General features: G+C 51.5%; 1 protein-coding gene across 1 annotated transcript; it reads left to right on the top strand.

Moving 5' to 3' along the window:
• Positions 1-3,066: 3,066 nt before the first annotated feature.
• Positions 3,067-13,908, top strand: ZMYND19 (zinc finger MYND-type containing 19). The gene is made up of 6 exons (XM_051808052.1): positions 3,067-3,190; positions 3,679-3,738; positions 4,945-5,051; positions 9,812-9,952; positions 10,899-11,079; positions 13,253-13,908. Exons 1-6 carry the CDS (start codon positions 3,140-3,142, stop codon positions 13,394-13,396), a joined length of 684 nt encoding a protein of 227 aa, XP_051664012.1. The 5' UTR covers positions 3,067-3,139; the 3' UTR covers positions 13,397-13,908.
• Positions 13,909-16,793: the final 2,885 nt, after the last annotated feature.

Here is a 16,793-nt window from a genome sequence, read left to right as displayed (position 1 = left end):
CATGGCTGCAGCAGGACTTTAAAGGGGTGAGTGTGTTGCAGGAGGAGGAAACAAAATAGTTCTGCCACCACTTGCAGGGGGTGCAGGAGAGAGGGAGGTACCTGCACTGGCTGGGCTGCTAAAATTTCTCTCCCAGGGTCTGGATTATTGCCCAGGATCTGCAGGAAGGTGCTGGGGCAGCAGGAGGGGTGGCTGCAGGGGGGAATTGGCTGCAGGAGGGGGCAGATGGGCCCCCCTGGAGCAGTGGCTGTTCCTGAGGGGTATCCAGCTGATGGGCTGTTTTCTGTTGGACCAGGCACTGCAGTTCCTCAGCAGCTGTAGGTGGCGCAGAGCAGGGGGGGCTGGTTTGGTGGAACTGACCTTTTGTGTTCCTGAACAGGAGGAAGGACTTTCCTGTGCAGGTGACCGAGCACTGGGGCTCAGAGAGGCTGTGGAGTCTCTGTCCCTGGAAATATTCCAAACCCATCTGGAGAGAAGCCTGAGGGAACACTCCAGGGGCCCCTGTTGAGCAGGGAGGTGGGACTGGGTGACCTCCAGTGCTCCCTTTACCCTGAGCCATTCTGAAACTGCTCCAGGTTAATCCAGGAGCAAAGCTTGGGCTGCTGTCTCCCAGTCCTGCCCCGGGAATGTGTCTCGTGCTGCTTGTGAAGCATCAAACGTAGGTTGTGTTGGCAGTGGGACCTTCACAAATCATATTTGCACGTGATTTAACACCAAACTGCTGCTCTCACAGGGCCAGCTTCCTGCCTGCTCTGCTGCTGTTAAAGCACCTACAAATGAAACAGGTAAAACATCACAAAGGTGGCTCCTGGGAAGTGGGAATTCTCCTCCCTGTCGAGGAGGGCAGGTCGAGGGCAAGGCCAGCCAAAAGGAGCTGTGAATCCCATCTGTTTCCCACCATGGTCCTGCTGTCTGGAATGTTCACTGAGCTCCCAGGGAGTTGCCAGGATCTCTGGAGCAAGGCCAGGCTGGCAGCTCCCAGGGGTGGAGGAGTTTGGGCTGCCTGGTGCCTTTGTGATTCTGAGGAGGTCCACTTGTGTCCTTTTCTCCTGATGAAAAGTCACCCTGCCCTGGTGACTTGAGGACCACAGAGCCTCAAGTCTGGTTGTAGTGAAAGGGGGAAAGGTGTGAGCAAAACAAAATCATTTTTATCAAACCCAACAGCTCTGGAAACACGAATTGTACAGGACATCCCAGTGTGTGCCTGCAGGATGGAGGGGGGAGCTGGACCCTCCTCATTCCTAAAAAAGTGACCAAAGCCTGACCTGGGTGTTCCCAGACATGGAGGTCCCTGCAGAACCCACAAGTTTAGGGATCTGTCTGTTCCTCCACAGCTGGGCTGTGCCTGGGGCAGCTCTGCCCGTGGTCCAGGCCTGTGCTGGCTTCTCATTCCCTGCCTGTCCCCAGCCCTGGGTGCAGCAGCACCAGGTTTTTTGCAGCCTCAGCTGATGGAGTGTGAAAGTTGGAGAGTCTGGGGTTTTTCTGCACTTTCACCTGCTTTTCCCCCAGCTCTTTGTAGGGCCTTTTTCTGAGACAGCCATGGAATAAAACAGAAGCACAGCTGAAATCCCAGACACTTGCCAGCTTTCATGCCATGCTGAGGGAACACCTGGAGCTGTGCCAGGGCAGGGTCAGGTTGGATCTCAGGAAAAGGTTCTTCCCCCAGAGGGTGTTTGGGCACTGACCAGGCTCCCCAGGGCAGTGGGCACAGGTGGAGTCCCCACTCTGGAGCTGTCCAAGGAAGGACTGGGTGTGGCACTCAGTGCTCTGGGCTGGGGGACCAGGTGGGGAGTGGAACTGATGGTCTCAGAGGTCTTTTCCAACCTCAGTGATTCTGTGAGGGAAGAGCCCAGGTTTGTGCTCACTCTGTGGGGCAGTACTTGCAGAATTAGGTGCTCCCTAAATCTTGTGGGTCAGTGAGCAATGATGGGCTGCTCCAAACAGCTTCCTGTGCCTGATTTCCACAGTTCATCATTGCAGCCTCAAGGGAAATCCCCTCCTGTGGGGCTGCTGCATCACAGGGATGATTCAGAAAAGCAGGATTCATCCTTGGATTTAACATTTGACTCATTTAGATGCTTCCAGGGTTAAACCCACGTTCCTTGTTCACATTTTTCAGGAGAGGAAATCTCTGCCCTAGAGATTTGTAACTATGTTTTGTTGTTGGTGAAAAGTAGATCATGGGAATCACGGAGTCCCAGCTCAGTTTGGGTTGGAAGGGACCCTAAAGCCCCTCTCATTCCACCCCATGCCATGGGCAGGGACACCTTCCACTAGCCCAGGTTGCTCCAAGCCCCGTCCAACCTGGCCTTGGACACTCCAGGGATGGGGCAGCAGTCACGATGTGAGCCCAGCGCCCCGCGCTCCCCCTGCCCGGCCCGCACCGCGGGGGCACCGGGGCTGCGGCTCGGCCCTTCCACCGCCTTTGGACACCGCTCCCAGGGCCAGGGGGGATTGTTGGGGTGTCCGAGCAGGGCCAGGAGCTGGACTGGATGGTCCCTGCGGGTCCTTCCTCGACTCCCTGATCCCGCACCGAGCTCCGGCCCCGGCCGGGACGCGGCTCCGGGGGTGTGTCCGTGTCCCCGCACCGGTCTCGGCCCGCCCGGGCGGCCGCGGCTCCACGCGGCGGGAGCGCCCGCACCACGTGTGCGGGCAGCGAGCCTGGGCTTCCCCCGCCCCGCGGGAGCCTCCGCTCCCGGATTTCCCGGTCTGCCCGGGGGGTTCCCGGCGGGGGTTCCCGGGGAGGGTTTCGGGGGGGTTCCCGGTCTGTCCCCCTCCCCGCGGACGTGCGCGGCCCCTTTAAGCGCGGCCCCGCCCCCTCTGCCGGCGGCACGCGGCTTCCCGCGAACGTGACGTCACCGCCCTCGCCTCCCGCTCCCGCGCCCGCGCGCGGCCCCTCCGCCGCCCCACGTGACTCTCCCCGCGGCGCGCCGCGCGCCCATTGGCCGCCGCGGGGGTGACGCGCGGCGGCGCGGGGCTGGCATTGGTCGGAGCGCGGCGAGTGGGCGGTGGCGCGATCTCCTATTGGTGGGCGGCGGCGGGTGGGCGGGGCGGCGGCGGCCCCGCCCCCCGGGAGTGCGCGAGGCGGCGGCGCGTGGCAGCGGCTCGGGGCGCGCGGCGGCCCCGGCCCGGCCCCGCCATGACCGACTTCAAACTCGGCATCGTCCGGCTCGGGCGGGTGGCCGGGAAGGTGCGCGGGGGGCCGGGGGGCAGCGCCGGGCAGGGCTCGGGCGGGGCGGGAGGGCACGGGAGGGGAGGGCTGGGCCTTAACGGGTGTTACCGGGCCGAGCCGGGCGGTGCCGGGGCCGTGCCGGGGCCATGTCGGGCCGGGCCTGGGCCGTGCCGGGGCAGTGCCGAGGCCGGCCGGGGCCGGGCCGGGGCCATGTCGGCCCGGGCCGGGCTGTACCGTTCAGTGCCGGGGCCGTGCCGAGGCCGGACCGGACCGGACCGTGCAGTACCGGGGCCGTATCGGGCCGTACTGGGCTGTGCCGGGGCCATATCGGGCTGCACGTGGAGAACCGGCACCGGGCCGGACCGTGCTGGGGCTGTATGGGGCCGTGCCGGGCCGTGCCGGGTCCATACCGGGCCGTGCCGGGTCCATACCGGGCCGTGCCGGGTCCATACCGGGCCGTGCCGGGGCCGCGCGGTCTCGCTGACGGCGCTCCCGGTGTGTTTCAGACCAAGTACACGCTGATCGACGAGCAGGACATCCCGCTGGTGGAGAGCTACTCCTTCGAGGTAAGCGAGCGGCCCCGCCCCGGCATTTCCCGTATTTTACAGCCCAGTCCCCGCCCGGGGCAGCCCCGGACCCCCCAGAGCCCCCGTTGTGGGGTTGTGGGTTTGGGGTTTCCCTTCCCGGTTTGAATCCAACTGCCCCTGGAAGTGCTGTGCCTGCAACCTCCCTGATTTGGGGAAAAAAACGACCGGTTTTAAATTACTAAAGTACCAATGTGGAGATTTTCAAGCGGGAAAAGTTCTGGGGTTTTCTTTTTTTTTTTCCTGAGTATCGGCTTAAAACATTTATTTATTTATTTATTTACTTGTTATGTAGGGGGTTTGTTTTCAATTTACTATTTGTGTGCTTTGGGAGAACCGATCATTTGCCTGCCCTTACTCGGTTTGGCAAACTTTGAAATTCTTCCCTCTGAGCATTTTGGGTGAGAGAAACTTTAATTGTAACTGATTATGGGACAGAAAAAAGTGTTTTCTCTTAGCATCTACTGGAAAAGGGTGAGTGGATTCTACCAAGGCTTTGAAAGAGAAAGAGAATGATTTAAAAAATCTTCTATAACTGGGGTGTTATTGGAGGAGGGACCATCTCTTACCGAGTTCCTCAGTGCAGTGAGTGCTTTGGGGCTGCTCTGAGGAGTTGTAGGAGCTGTGACCACCCTGTTTGCCCCTTCCTCTTCTCTGGTGGCCACTGTGTCACTGGTAGTGGTGACACACTGGGACTGTCCAAAACTGGTGAAGCCCTTGCTGCAGTTCATGAGCATTGGCACCAACACCGTGTTGTGGAGGGGAGAAACAAAGGACAGAACCCCATTTCTCTGGCCCCCCTGATGGGGTGGGTGTAGGGCCACACTGAAAACAAAGCCCTGGTGGCTCTGCAGAGACTCAGTGCCACGGTGGAGCCTGGATCCCATCAAAGATTCCAGTGTGGATCCCGATGTGGATCCCGGCCCCAGGGGCTCAGAACTGGATTGCTGCTGTTCTCTGTCCAGCAGAGATCCAGGATCCAGATCCTGCTGTGCTCAGCTCCTCCCTGCCCTATCCCAGCTCCATCACCCACAGCAGCCTGGTTGGTCCCTTTGGCTTTGGAACAGCTGGAATTCCACCACGGCCGAGTGACCTGTGGGACACAAGTGTGGAATGTTGGGTCCTTCCCCCATCCCAGGTGCTCTGCTCTGCTGTTGGATGATCTCACAGGCTCTCCCTTCTCCCTAGGCTCGGATGGAGGTGGATGCTGATGGAAATGGTGCTAAAATATTTGCTTATGCTTTCGACAAGAACCGTGGAAGGGGCTCCGGGCGCCTCCTGCACGAGCTGCTCTGGTGGGTACTGGGGAGAGACAAACTGCCAGGGGTCACTGCCCCCAGCTGACCCCCCAGCTGGGGGGGTATTTCTCTGCCTGTGGTGCTTTAAGTCCTCTCAGGAGGGTTGGAAACCAGAGATCTGTTATAACTTGGTTTGCCCTGAGTCCTCACACAGCACAGCCTGTAAAGCCTCACAGGCAGGGAGAGCAGGGAGAGGTGAGTGTGGGTCACAGAACTGGCTACATCTGAGAAATGCTGCTCAAACTGCAGCTTTGAGGGGGAGCAGGGGATGGCTCCACCTAACAGGTGAACACAAACACACTGAGGGTTTGTTGTGGGTTGGTTTTTTTCTGTCCAGTGAGAATTGGCAGAGCCCTGGAGAGAGGGGACCTTCTGATAAGGGAAAACTTTGGGGTGTTTTGTGTGGCTTTCTGCAAAGCTGCCTGAAGTGATGCTGCTGATGGTTCATGTCTTATTTTCCATATTCTCCATATCATTGCTTGGAATCCCTCATGACTGCACATGAATTTTGGGGGGCAACTTCCTCCCTTGTGAGAGCAGCTCACCCCCAGAGCTGATATTTTGCTCTTTCTATGTGTGAGTTTGGCAGATTCTCTCTGCCAAGGAGAACAGTTACTTCTTTTAAAACCCTTTTTTTTTGGAAAAATTGAGCATGTTTTCTATTCACTTCCATAAACTATCTTAGAAGTCACAGTGCTCAGAATGTGGCTGTGCTTTCTTTACCATTCCAAGTTACCTTTTATCCCCCAAACCAGGCTTGGAGGGAGACAGGAAGGATATGAGACTATTATTATTATTTACAATCTGCTCATTAAATATGGATTTTAACCTGCTTCTGTTAATGTTTAATCTTGTTGCACACATAACTTGGGTGAAATGATGAAGTTGGCTGCAGCATGTGGAGTAAATCACTGACAGCCACTGCTGTGAACCTCACACACTAATAATTGTGAGAAGCACTAAACAGCACCTTAAAATTATTCAGGCTGATGGTTGAAGGCTGTGCAGGTGATGACAGTCCAGCTGTTTGCTCATGACACAGCCCAGTCATTGCCTCTTCTGCTTTGTTTTACTCAAATTGGGAAATAATTCAAATGTATTCAGTTAGGAAATTCAAATTGTGTCACTGGAGCATGTGCTGGGCTTAAAAATGAGGGGTTGTGTGTAATGGGGATTTTGGAGGGGCACAGAGCTGGGGGCTCAGCTGCCAGGCAAGTGGAGCTGCACTTCTGAAGCTGCAAAGTCAAATTTTTCTAGAAAATATGAAATATTTCAGCTGTTTCTGTAGATTCAGTTTGGTCCCTTCCATCTTTAATCACAGCCCAACGTCCTGCAGGTCAGTGACTGAGTCCCCAGTGGTGTTTGGCTGCAGGTGCTGTGTAATTCCTGCCCCTCCTGCAGATCAGTTTTACTCACGTGCTCTGAGCACAAACCTGAGCTGGGGAGGGGTGGCAGGTCCTTCCCTTGGTGAGGAGGAGCAGTGCTGGAGGTTTTGGAGCCTGTGAAAGGCAGGAGAGCTGGGCAGTACCAGGCATTGCACTTCCCAGTGCCAGCCTTTACTCCTGGGGTAACTGGAAAGCAAAGAACATGAATTACTCAGATACAGGTGTGTGATTTCATTGTTCTCTGCACATGGACCCCAAAAAATCCGAAAAACCAACCCACCTGTGTGCCTGTGGTTCAAGATCAGTGAGCAGCAAGTGTCAGATGCAAATAATGCAGATTTTTGATTTTTTTGATTAATTTTCTTTTTAATTTATTAAGCAAATATCTTTGTTCGTGTCATGAGGCCCTTGGGACAGAAAACTTGTAGCTGCTGGAGCTGCAGCTGTGACAGGGACATTCTCCCCAAGCCCTCCTGGCCTCTGCAGAGAGGGAGCAGGTGGCAACCAAGAGCTGAAAAATCCCCACATGTGCTGCAATAATTCTTACAGGAAGGACTTCCTGAAAGTTCTTCAGCCTCTCTGGTGCTTGCTGTGTTTTCCACATGGACTTCTGCCTCCCCCAGAGCAGGGTTTGGTGTCCCTGGCTGGGGACCTGCAGGAGCCTGTCATCCTTTGTTCCCTGTGCAGCACCCCCAGCTCGCTGTGCTCTGCTGGGTGCAGAGATGTTCCCTGGGGAACAGCAGCATCAGGAGATTAGTCATGAGTATATCACCAACTGCATGTTCAAAAAGACATCTCAGACCTGATTTCTGGGGTTTTTAGGGTTTTTTTTTAGAGCACTTACCATCCTGCTGCCTGAAACCTGCTCTGCTCTGGTTCCTGGAATCGCTGTGTCTGTTCTGAGCTGCTGAAAAACCAGAACAAAAGTCCTGGTTGAAGTGTTTTCCCTGGCATCTTGCAGGAGCTCAGGGAGCATCCTGGATTTGGCACTGCTGGTTCTGGTACCTCAGTCCAGGGGTGTGTTAACACTCACAGCTCACCAGCAAGGCCCAACTTCCACGTTCCCTGTGGCCTTTGTCACCCTTTGTCACCCTTTGTCACCCTTTGTCACCCTTTGTCACCTGGGGCCATGGAAGGCTGACAGTGATGGAGCTGAGGGTGGTGTCAGACAAGGAGGGGAAGAGGGGCTCGCTGTGGGAGGGAATTTGGTCAGGATTTGCTTTTGGGGGGTTGTGGGTCTGGGCTGTGTAGGAGCAGGGGTAGGTCTGAGCCACTCTGCTGTGAATTCCTGGTGCCAGGGACAGTCTAATCCTCTCTCTTTCCCCAACATTTCTAAACTCTCATTGTCTAATCCATTTAAAAATTATTTCTTAACTTGGTCTTGGACTCCCCTTCCTTTTCCCCCTGCTCAGTTTGCTGTTGTTCTTCTGTCTCCTCTGGGATTCCTTGTTCATATTTATCCCATCTCTCCAGTTGGCACTTTGTCCCAGGCTCAGTGTAAGCACCTGAACTCCTTCCCTGTCTCCATATCTGGCTGATGCTCACCCTCACTTTCCCTCCTGGCACCTGTAGCCCTCAGGATTCCTGATTCCCTTTGCCAGACCCTTCACTGGCCTTCAACAACTCAAAAGTAGCTTTTCCTGCCGTGGTTTCCCACTGCCAGAGGGCAGGGTTAGGTGGGATATTGGGAGGAAATTCCTCCCTGTGAGGGGGTGAGGCCCTGGAATGGATTTCCCAGAGGATTTCCCATCCCTGGAAGTGTCCAAGGCCAAGGTGAACAGGGCTTGGAGCATCCTGGGCTAGTGGAAGGTGTCCCTGCCCATGGCAGGAGAGTGGAATGAGGTAAATTTTAAGGTCACTTCCAACCCAAACCAAGTTGTGATTGTGATTCCTCCTTCAGGGCATTTCAGCAGACCCTTTCCATAGTTTGTTTGCTTTTAGGTGTGTGGTTCCTGGTTTTTTTTCCCCCCAAAAGAAGGATTTTAGTCATTTTACCTTCAAAGGGAAGAGCTGTTCCCTGGAGGCCCAGGAGGTTCCAAGCAGGAGGCTCCAGGCTCTGTCCTTGTGCAGGTCTGTCCTTACAGGAATTGTCCTGTGGGAGCTGGAGCACAAGCTCTGTGTAGGTGCTGCTTGTAGCCTCTCCAAGGGAGTTGGACTCATTAAAACTTTTAGGAGGTTTTGGACCATGTGTGAATATTTTACTCATTAAATTCTAGGAAATTTTGTGACATGTCTGAATTGCAAGTGGTTTTTTCCCCCCAGGGTATATAATTTAGTTGCATCTGGATGGATTTTGACCAAGAAAACAAAATCCTACATTTTTCATTGTCAGTCACATTGAAATGAGTTTCCCTGTTCTGCTGGGTAATGCTGAGCTCTGTGAAGGGGAAAAAAACAAGTGGGAATTTTTGAACTTGGAGAAATATCTCTTTAAAATTGAATGAACTTTTTAAACTGAAATGTTCAGTAAGGGCTGAGCAGGACTCAGTGTCCAGGCTGGGCTTGGGTGCAGCTGGGAGAAGCTGTTGGAAGAGTCTCCTGGGAGGAGGATAACCCTTTGTCCTTGTTCTGCCTGTGCTGGGAAGTTCCTCATGGCATAGCAAACATGTGGAGGCTCAGCTTCTGTCCAGGCTTTACCTTTCAGGTGGGATGGGAATTCCCACAAGAAGTGATAGGGAAACTTGTCCAGGTGTGAGGGTGTTTGAGAGTGAACTTGATGAAACACAGAAAGGAGAGAGGAGAAGAAGGTGGAAGGCAATAGGGAGGACTCACCATGCAGCCATCTCCTGGCTAATAGTCCTGCTTTGGGTTTTGGGCAAGTTTCAGGTGTCTCTTGGTCAATTCTGGAGTAATTTCAGACTTTCAACATGTTACACAAAATTAGAGTCTAAAAAGAATTTGCATGCACAGTGAAACCTCTGTCCTGTTGCTTGTTAATGACATTTCTTCATAAAATAATGAGCTCTGTGACTCCACACCAGTGCCAGGATTGCACAAATGTGTCTGATAGAGTTTCCTGTTAAAATAATAAACCAGTATTGGCACCTTTCAAGTCTGCTCTGTGGAACATGGTAATTCCACGGATCTCTTGCAAGTTGTAGTCTCTGGAACTGAGCAATATCTTTCCAATTACACTCTACCATGAGTGGCTCTTATTCAGCCCATTTATAATGGAAATAACCTGCTGGAACAAGTCCTTTTCTCCTGGGAGGTGCTCTGAAGTAACCCCTGGAGTCTGTGGGCAGCCCAAGGTGTCCTGGGCCTGTGTTGGTGACAAAATGCAGCATTGCTTTGGAATGGGTGTGATCCTTTATTTTTTGGCTGTGGAGCCTTGGTCACTGCTCATCTTCCAGCTGGTTTTGTCTCCTGCAGGGAGAGGCACCGGGGAGGGATTGCTCCTGGATTTCAGGTGGTGCATCTGAACTCGGTGACCGTGGACAACCGCCTGGACAATCTGCGCCTCGTGCCCTGGGGGTGGAAGCCCAAAGCTGAAGAGATCTCTAGCAAACAAAGGTGTGTCAAAGTCTGCCAGGGGGTTGCCATCATAAAAAATGAAAATATCTTAAATTGTTTCCTTCCTGTAGTGATTTTTGTCTTGGCAGAGCCTTTTTGATTTGACCTCGGACTCCTTGCACGTCCCTCTGTCTTTGGTGGTGTGTCTGTACTTGCTGTTCCTGCTGTGCAGGACCATCCCACCCTGTGGTGTTATCCCAAGGTCCTGCAGTGCCAGGATCTGTCAGAGCAGTGAACAGGAGGCCTGTGTTCCCTCCCACCCCAGTGCAGTTCTCACTGCCCTGTGCCTCTCATGCTCAGGAACCGCGAGTCCAACACAACCTGTAGCAGCCAGGAGCTGCAAAATGCTTCTGCTTGGAACTGTGAATTGGGGTTGAACAGAGTCAAAGTGAATTCCTGGGCTCAGATCCCATCACCTTTCACCAGCAGGTTGTGGGAGCTTCCTACATCCCATATTTCCCTGATGTTACTCAGCACATCAGACTTAATGTCAGGGTGGATGTGGTTAATCGATGGTGTGACACAGTGAGACCCACAGGCTCCACATCACACTCTTCTCCTGAAACATTTGCAGTATCCTTAAGATCAGGGTGTTCAGAGCTTATTAAACTGATTTTGAGAAGATGTAGTGAATTACAAATGCTCAGAATGGTTCTGGGAGTACCAGAAACAGACTTCAAGGCAGAAATGATTCTGACTTGAAGGAAATAATTTTGCACAGAAATAATTTTGCTTGATGCAAATGTTTCTTGGTTGATAATTTTAAACTCTTGGATTTTACACTTAGGCTAAAGTACCCCTAAAAATACCCAATATATGAGCAGTATGTGTAGTCTGAGGCTAAATACAATGTGAATTCTACTTGCTTTATTAATAAATTTGGAATCAGTTTCCCTGTGTGCTTATTATGAGTTCATGTACCAAATTTGTGCTTTTTTTTTCCCAGGGAACAAAGTCTGTATTGGCTGGCAATCCAACAGCTCCCTACAGACCCCATAGAAGAGCAGTTTCCTGTCCTGAATGTAACCAGATACTACAACGCTAACGGGGATGTCGTGGAGGAGGAGGAGAACTCCTGCACTTACTATGAATGTCACTACCCCCCATGCACAATGATTGAAAAACAGGTGTGTCCAGAGAGCTGGGAGGGAGCAAGTGAAGCCTTTGTGTCCAGGGATTTATTTGTTCCTTAAAATGTAAGGCTTTGCTTGTGCCACTCAGTTGCTAAAAGCAGTAACCTTTAATCAGGTTTTCTTTGGCCTGAACCTTCAGTCCCTGTGATAATTTTCACTTGGAGGGAATGTAGGTGTGACTTGGAGCAGTGAGTGTTGTTGGGAGGAATGGGGGCTCTGCAGAGTGGACAAAAAGCCACGTGGAAGCTTTTCCAGGGGAGCAGAGCTGGAATGAGTGAGCAGCTGTGTGAGACAGCAGGAAGCATTGTAAGAGGTTTTGGGCAATAGCAGAATCAAAAAATAACCTGATTAACCTTTCTTGAGCAGAGGGGGGATTTGAGTGGCCTTTACTCAGAGGAGAACTGGGAGGAAAGTGAGTTCTGTGCTTTGCTGTAGGTAGATAAAGCAAAATACAGTCAGAGAATGAGCTGTCCAGGGGCTGAGCCTCTGTCACACAAATGTCCTTATCTATAAATGAGAGCCTTTCTTGTGATAGCAAATGCTGAGTGGGCTCCAATCACTGAGTTCCACTTTCTGCTTTGGGGAGGGGAATGTTTGCAAAAACCCTCCCGAATTTCCTGTGTTTGACAAAGTGTGAGCTCTGCCTTTTCTTTGGGTCAGAGTACAGAAGCTCCCTGGGTAACTCTGTTTGGCAGTGGCTGAGCTTGTGCAGCCCTCCTGATGATTTCTGAATTGAAGGTGTTTGTAGTTCAAAACTCAGGCTGACAAAACAGCAGCATTGTGAGAGCAAGTGTGAAGTGCTCCAATATTTTGTCTGTTGAGCCCATTCCACAAGAGCAACTGTAAAACCTTACCAAATGCAGTCCCTTCAAAACCTCCTTGTTCTGTGGCAGTCATGGGGGGAGTTTGTGTTTCATGGAATCCCTGAGTGGTTTGGGTGGGAAGGGAGCTTAAAGGTCATCTCCTTCCCTCCCAGCTGAAGAGCACCTGGGAGGAAGAGTAGTTCCAAAAGCCTGCCCTCAGTTTGGAATGGCAAGGAGCTGAGCTGGCTGAGTGCAGCAGTGGATCCAGAGATTCCTTTCCAGCTCCAAAGCCAGCCAGTCACCAGCATAAGCCTGAGTGCATAACTAATTCCTGGTTAACCCACGTTCTGGGAAGGTTGTTTTAAATAGTGGGTGAATTCCTTAATCAGAATCCCAGACTGATTTGGGTTGGAAGGGACCTTAAAGCTCATCCAGTGCCACCCCCTGCCATGGGCAGGGACACCTTCCACTAACCCAGGTTGCTCCAAGCCCCATCCAACCTGGCCTTGGACACTTCCAGGGATGGGGCAGCCACAGCTTCTTTGGGCAACCTGTGCCAGGGCCTCCCCACCCTCACAGGGAAGGATTTCTTCCCAATAGCCCATCTAACCCTGGCCTCCTTCATCCTAAAGCCATTCCCCCTTGTCCAGTCACCTGTTTGTGACAAGCGTGAAAGACTTGATTGTGAACTTCCTTGGGAGTGATGGTGGGGCTCTCCTTGGGAATGCTGTGGGGGCTCTCCTTGGGAATGCAGTGGGGGCTCTCCTTGGGAATGCAGTGGAGGCTCTCCTTGGGAATACTGTGGGGGCTCTCCTTGGGAAGGCTGTGGGGGTTCTCCTTGGGAATGCTGTGGGGGTTCTTGGGAATGCTGTGGGGGTTCTCCTTGGGAATGCTGTGGGGGCTCTCCTTGGGAATGCTGTGGGGGCTCTCCTTGGGAAGGCTGTGGGGGTTCCCCTTGGGAATGCTGTGGGAGCTCTCCTTGGGAATGCTGTGGGAGCTCTCCTTGGGAATGCTGTGGGGGCTCTCCTTGGGAATGCTGTGGGGGCTCTCCTTGGGAATGCTGTGGGGGTTCTCCTTGGGAAGGCTGTGGGGGATCTCCTTGGGAAGGCTGTGGGGGATCTCCTTGGGAAGGCTGTGGGGGTTCTCCTTGGGAGTGATGTCAGGGTTCTGTTTGGGAAGGCTGTGGGGGCTCTCCTTGGGAATGCTGTGGGGGCTCTCCTTGGGAATGCAGTGGGGGTTCTCCTTGGGAATGCTTTAGGGATTCTCCTTGGGAAAGCTCTCGGGGTTCCCCTTGGGAATGCTGTGGGGTTCCCTGGCCCCGAGCAGCCTCTCTGACCGTGTCCTGTGCTCCTGTGCTCCTGCAGCTGCGTGAGTTCAACATCTGCGGGCGCTGCCAGGTTGCCCGGTACTGCGGGTCGCAGTGCCAGCAGAAGGACTGGCCTGCCCACAAGAAACACTGTCGGGAGAAGAAAAGGACCTTCCAGCAGGAGCTCGGCCCGGAGCGGTGACCGGGTGGCAGAGGCCTCTCAGCAGCAGGATTCCTCCCCAGAGGCATTGGGCTCTTGCTTTTGCACAGTGTGACAGACTGCTTATCCAAGCCAGAGGCACTGAAGACAAACCCTGTGATGCTTGAGCAGAATGGCTGACTGGACTAAGCCAGCTCTGACTGGTGCTGTGGAAAGGGATTGGCTCTGCCCTTCCAGTATTATATTCTCAAGCAAAAAGACTACTGTGGAGGCTCCAGGCAGGAAGCTTCTCATTATTTATATGTTAATACGTTTGTAAACTCATGTACAGTTTTTGTTAGGAATTCTTGATAGCACTCATTAACTGTAATGTTCAGAGGAGAACATGTTGTTGGCCTAAAAGTTTAAAAAAAAGAAAAAAAAAAAAAGAAAAAAAGTCATGTAGCAAAAGCTTTTTCCTCCCATGTGGCAGAAGTGTCTGTGGCAGTGCCAGGGCCGGCGGGCAGACCCGGCATCAGCACTTACTCTGGAGAACTCTGCATGGAAGTTCTATTGGGAAAACAAACAAACAAACAAAAAAAAAAGAGCAAACAAAGTAAAGGTTGGAATGAATCCTTGTCTGCTCTCTGGCTTTCTCCCGTTCCCTTCCAGCTGCTGGCGGAGCACAGTCACACCTGGATGTTGGAATTCCCTGCGGGGTGGGAAGCAGTGCCCCAGGAGCTGGTGTGGGCTGTAGGGACCATCTGGGATGTGTGTTCAGGCAGCTGCAGCCTCAGAGGGGCTGCTGGAGATGGGCCTTGGAGCAGCCAGGATTTGGAAAGCTCCATCAGCTTTCTGTTCCCAAACCTTTGTACCTGAAGCAGCTGTGGGGAAGCTCAGGCAGCAGCTGGGTGGGGATGTGGTGCCCTCGTGGCTTCCCTGTGAGCACAGCAGATACTCCAGTCATGTGCAGAGATGTTTCAATGAACTACTATTTAATAATTTGAGTTATTTATTAATTTTTTAAAGAGTTGTCATCAGTCCAAGAATCACTTTTTGATATTTTTTGGTTTTAATGTGTTAATGAGTACAAATAGTCTGGGAGGAGGATTTCCCTTGCAGAGTACATGCCTATTTTTCTTTTCATGACTTATCTGAAAGCTTTTTTCTTTTTCATTTTTGCCTTAGAAATATAAGGTCCATCAACTGAATTTTCTGAAGAACTAAATGGGTAATTTAGTGCCAGGTGTTAGTCTTGCTTCACAGTAGAAGAATGTGAGCTGCTGAGTGCTTAATGCAGAGCCTTTCTTGGAGTGCTTGGTGAAAGTTTTTTTGTAAAAGCCGTTTAGAATTTCCATTTTTCAATCAGGATTCACTTTGCTACTTCATGTTGCAGTGTTGGTCTTGCTTGTATTCAATTTGTTAGAAAATTGAACTGCTGTGGACTTCCAATATTACATTCTGTTTCTAATATCTGCACAGGAAGTTCTGAATTATTAACATTTGGGTGGGTTTTCATTCTTTGGCTTTAAGTTTCTTAGGAAATAACAAAGAACTTCTGAAACTTCCTGCTGGAAGTTCACTTTCAGGCACTTGGTCAAGTTGCCACTCTTAAATCATGGTTGTACTGTAATTTTTCTGTTCAGGAAGCCCAAAATGCCCTTCATTATGAAGAAGTCAAGCAGGACCTACTCAAATTTTCCTGTAATGGGTGATTTATTTTTTTTTTAAGGAAACATTCAGTTCTTTGCTTTAAATGAGCTGTTTTGCTGAATATACAATGAGACACAAGGAATATTTTTTTATATGAGGCAATCCATTGAAAAGGGCAGAAGTATTGCCTTTTTTTTCTTTTCCTTGCCTGTTTAAAAGGCTGCTATTTGTCCTGCCAGTTTTCCATTTTATTACCAGGCATCATGTTTAGCAAAATGAAGTGCAGTCTTTAAACACTTTGAGCAGGGAAAAGTTAGTGCTGATGTTTGTGATGTGGCTGCAGTGAGGATGAGGACAGGCTGCAGAGCAAGGCCTGGTGGGGCAGGGGGGAAAGGAGGGAATGAAGGAAGGGATGGGACTCAAAGGATTGGACTCAAAGAATCTTCACAGCCAGGATGGTGGGGCTTGGGGAATCCTGATCCCAGGAATGTGGGAGGAAAGGGGTTGGGAGGGTGGGGTGAGGCAGGTGGGGAGGGAAGATGCCCACGGGGTTAGAGGGCTGTGAACATCCCAAAGGAAAGAAACAATTGCCCAAACACCCTGCAGAGTGAAATAACACAGGTTCTGACCTCAGTGTGGGATGTTTGACTCCTGACTGTCCTTGTGCCAGAGCAGGGAAGTGGCCCCAGGGATTTTGACTCTTGGAAAAGACCTGGGGACTGCAATAAGGATGTCCCTGCCTGCACAGCAGGTCCCTGATGGGAGTGGGAAGGTGTGTGATCAATGATTGTGGCAGATCTTTGACCCTCTGTAAGGAGGGTCAAAAAGAGACTTCAGTGTGGCAGCTCCACTTCCTAACTCTGTTTTTTCAGAGGATGGAGCTCCTGTAAAGGACCTCCTTTCCCTCAGAGAATCCAGGCTGACAGGGATGTCTCTGTATGGGCAAGTATTTAAAAAGCTCAGGTTGGGGTCTGTGGTTGTATCTGGGAGCAGGCCTGGGCACTTCTGATAAAGATGACTTTCCAAGGACCTGCTCCTGATGGAGATTCTTCATCCAAGATGTTTCCTGCAGGAAAATCTGGTAAATCCAGCTCAGGCTGGGAGGATGCAGCATTCCTGGTGCTGGCTGTAACAGAGGGGTGCAAACCCCTGGTAAACACACCCTGAAATGTTGGTACAGGTACCCCCCAGGGCTCCTTATCCAAGTAGGATGGTGTTGCCAATTCCAAATATTCAGAAGTCACAATGGAAAATCCTGGCTGGCTTAAGGGACACAAAATTGTAATGTATTGTTTGCCTTCTGCTATTTGAACTTTGAATACACCCATTGGGTTACTGTCTCAGGTTTTTCTCTGTGATTTAATTTAAGTGAAACTGGTGAAGGTAAAAGGAGCAGCTGAGAGACTTAAATGCTTGTGGGGGGCATGGAGATGGTGTGAGACACCACAGAGGGGCCAGGAGCAAAGCTTCACCACCCTGCAAAACAGCACTGAGGGGACAAAAAGAGGTTGGTGTGATTAAACAGCAACTTCTTACTCAGAGTAAGAAGAAATCCTTTATAAATGGAGCATATGTTCAAATGAAAAAGATGGAAATAAGACTTGGCAGGTAAAATGTGGAAAAAGAGAAAAAAAAAAAACCAAAATAATGCAAAGAAAAGTGGAATACAAAGAACATTCAAGTCATAAAACTTGCATGTATAGTTTTGAAAAGATCAGGGGCAGGGGCACTGCTGGAGTCAGACGTGATGCACAGTAAAGGCCAGGGCTGACCTGGAGATGAAAGTCTCAGGGGAAGGAAATCAGTG

Source organism: Manacus candei, unplaced genomic scaffold (assembly GCF_025592945.1).
Source record: "Manacus candei isolate 608988 ecotype Guabito, Panama unplaced genomic scaffold, ASM2559294v1 h1tg000071l, whole genome shotgun sequence".
Lineage (NCBI taxonomy): Eukaryota > Metazoa > Chordata > Aves > Passeriformes > Pipridae > Manacus > Manacus candei.
The sequence above is the reverse complement of the archived record's forward strand: the minus strand, read 5'-3'. Positions and strand labels throughout refer to the sequence as shown.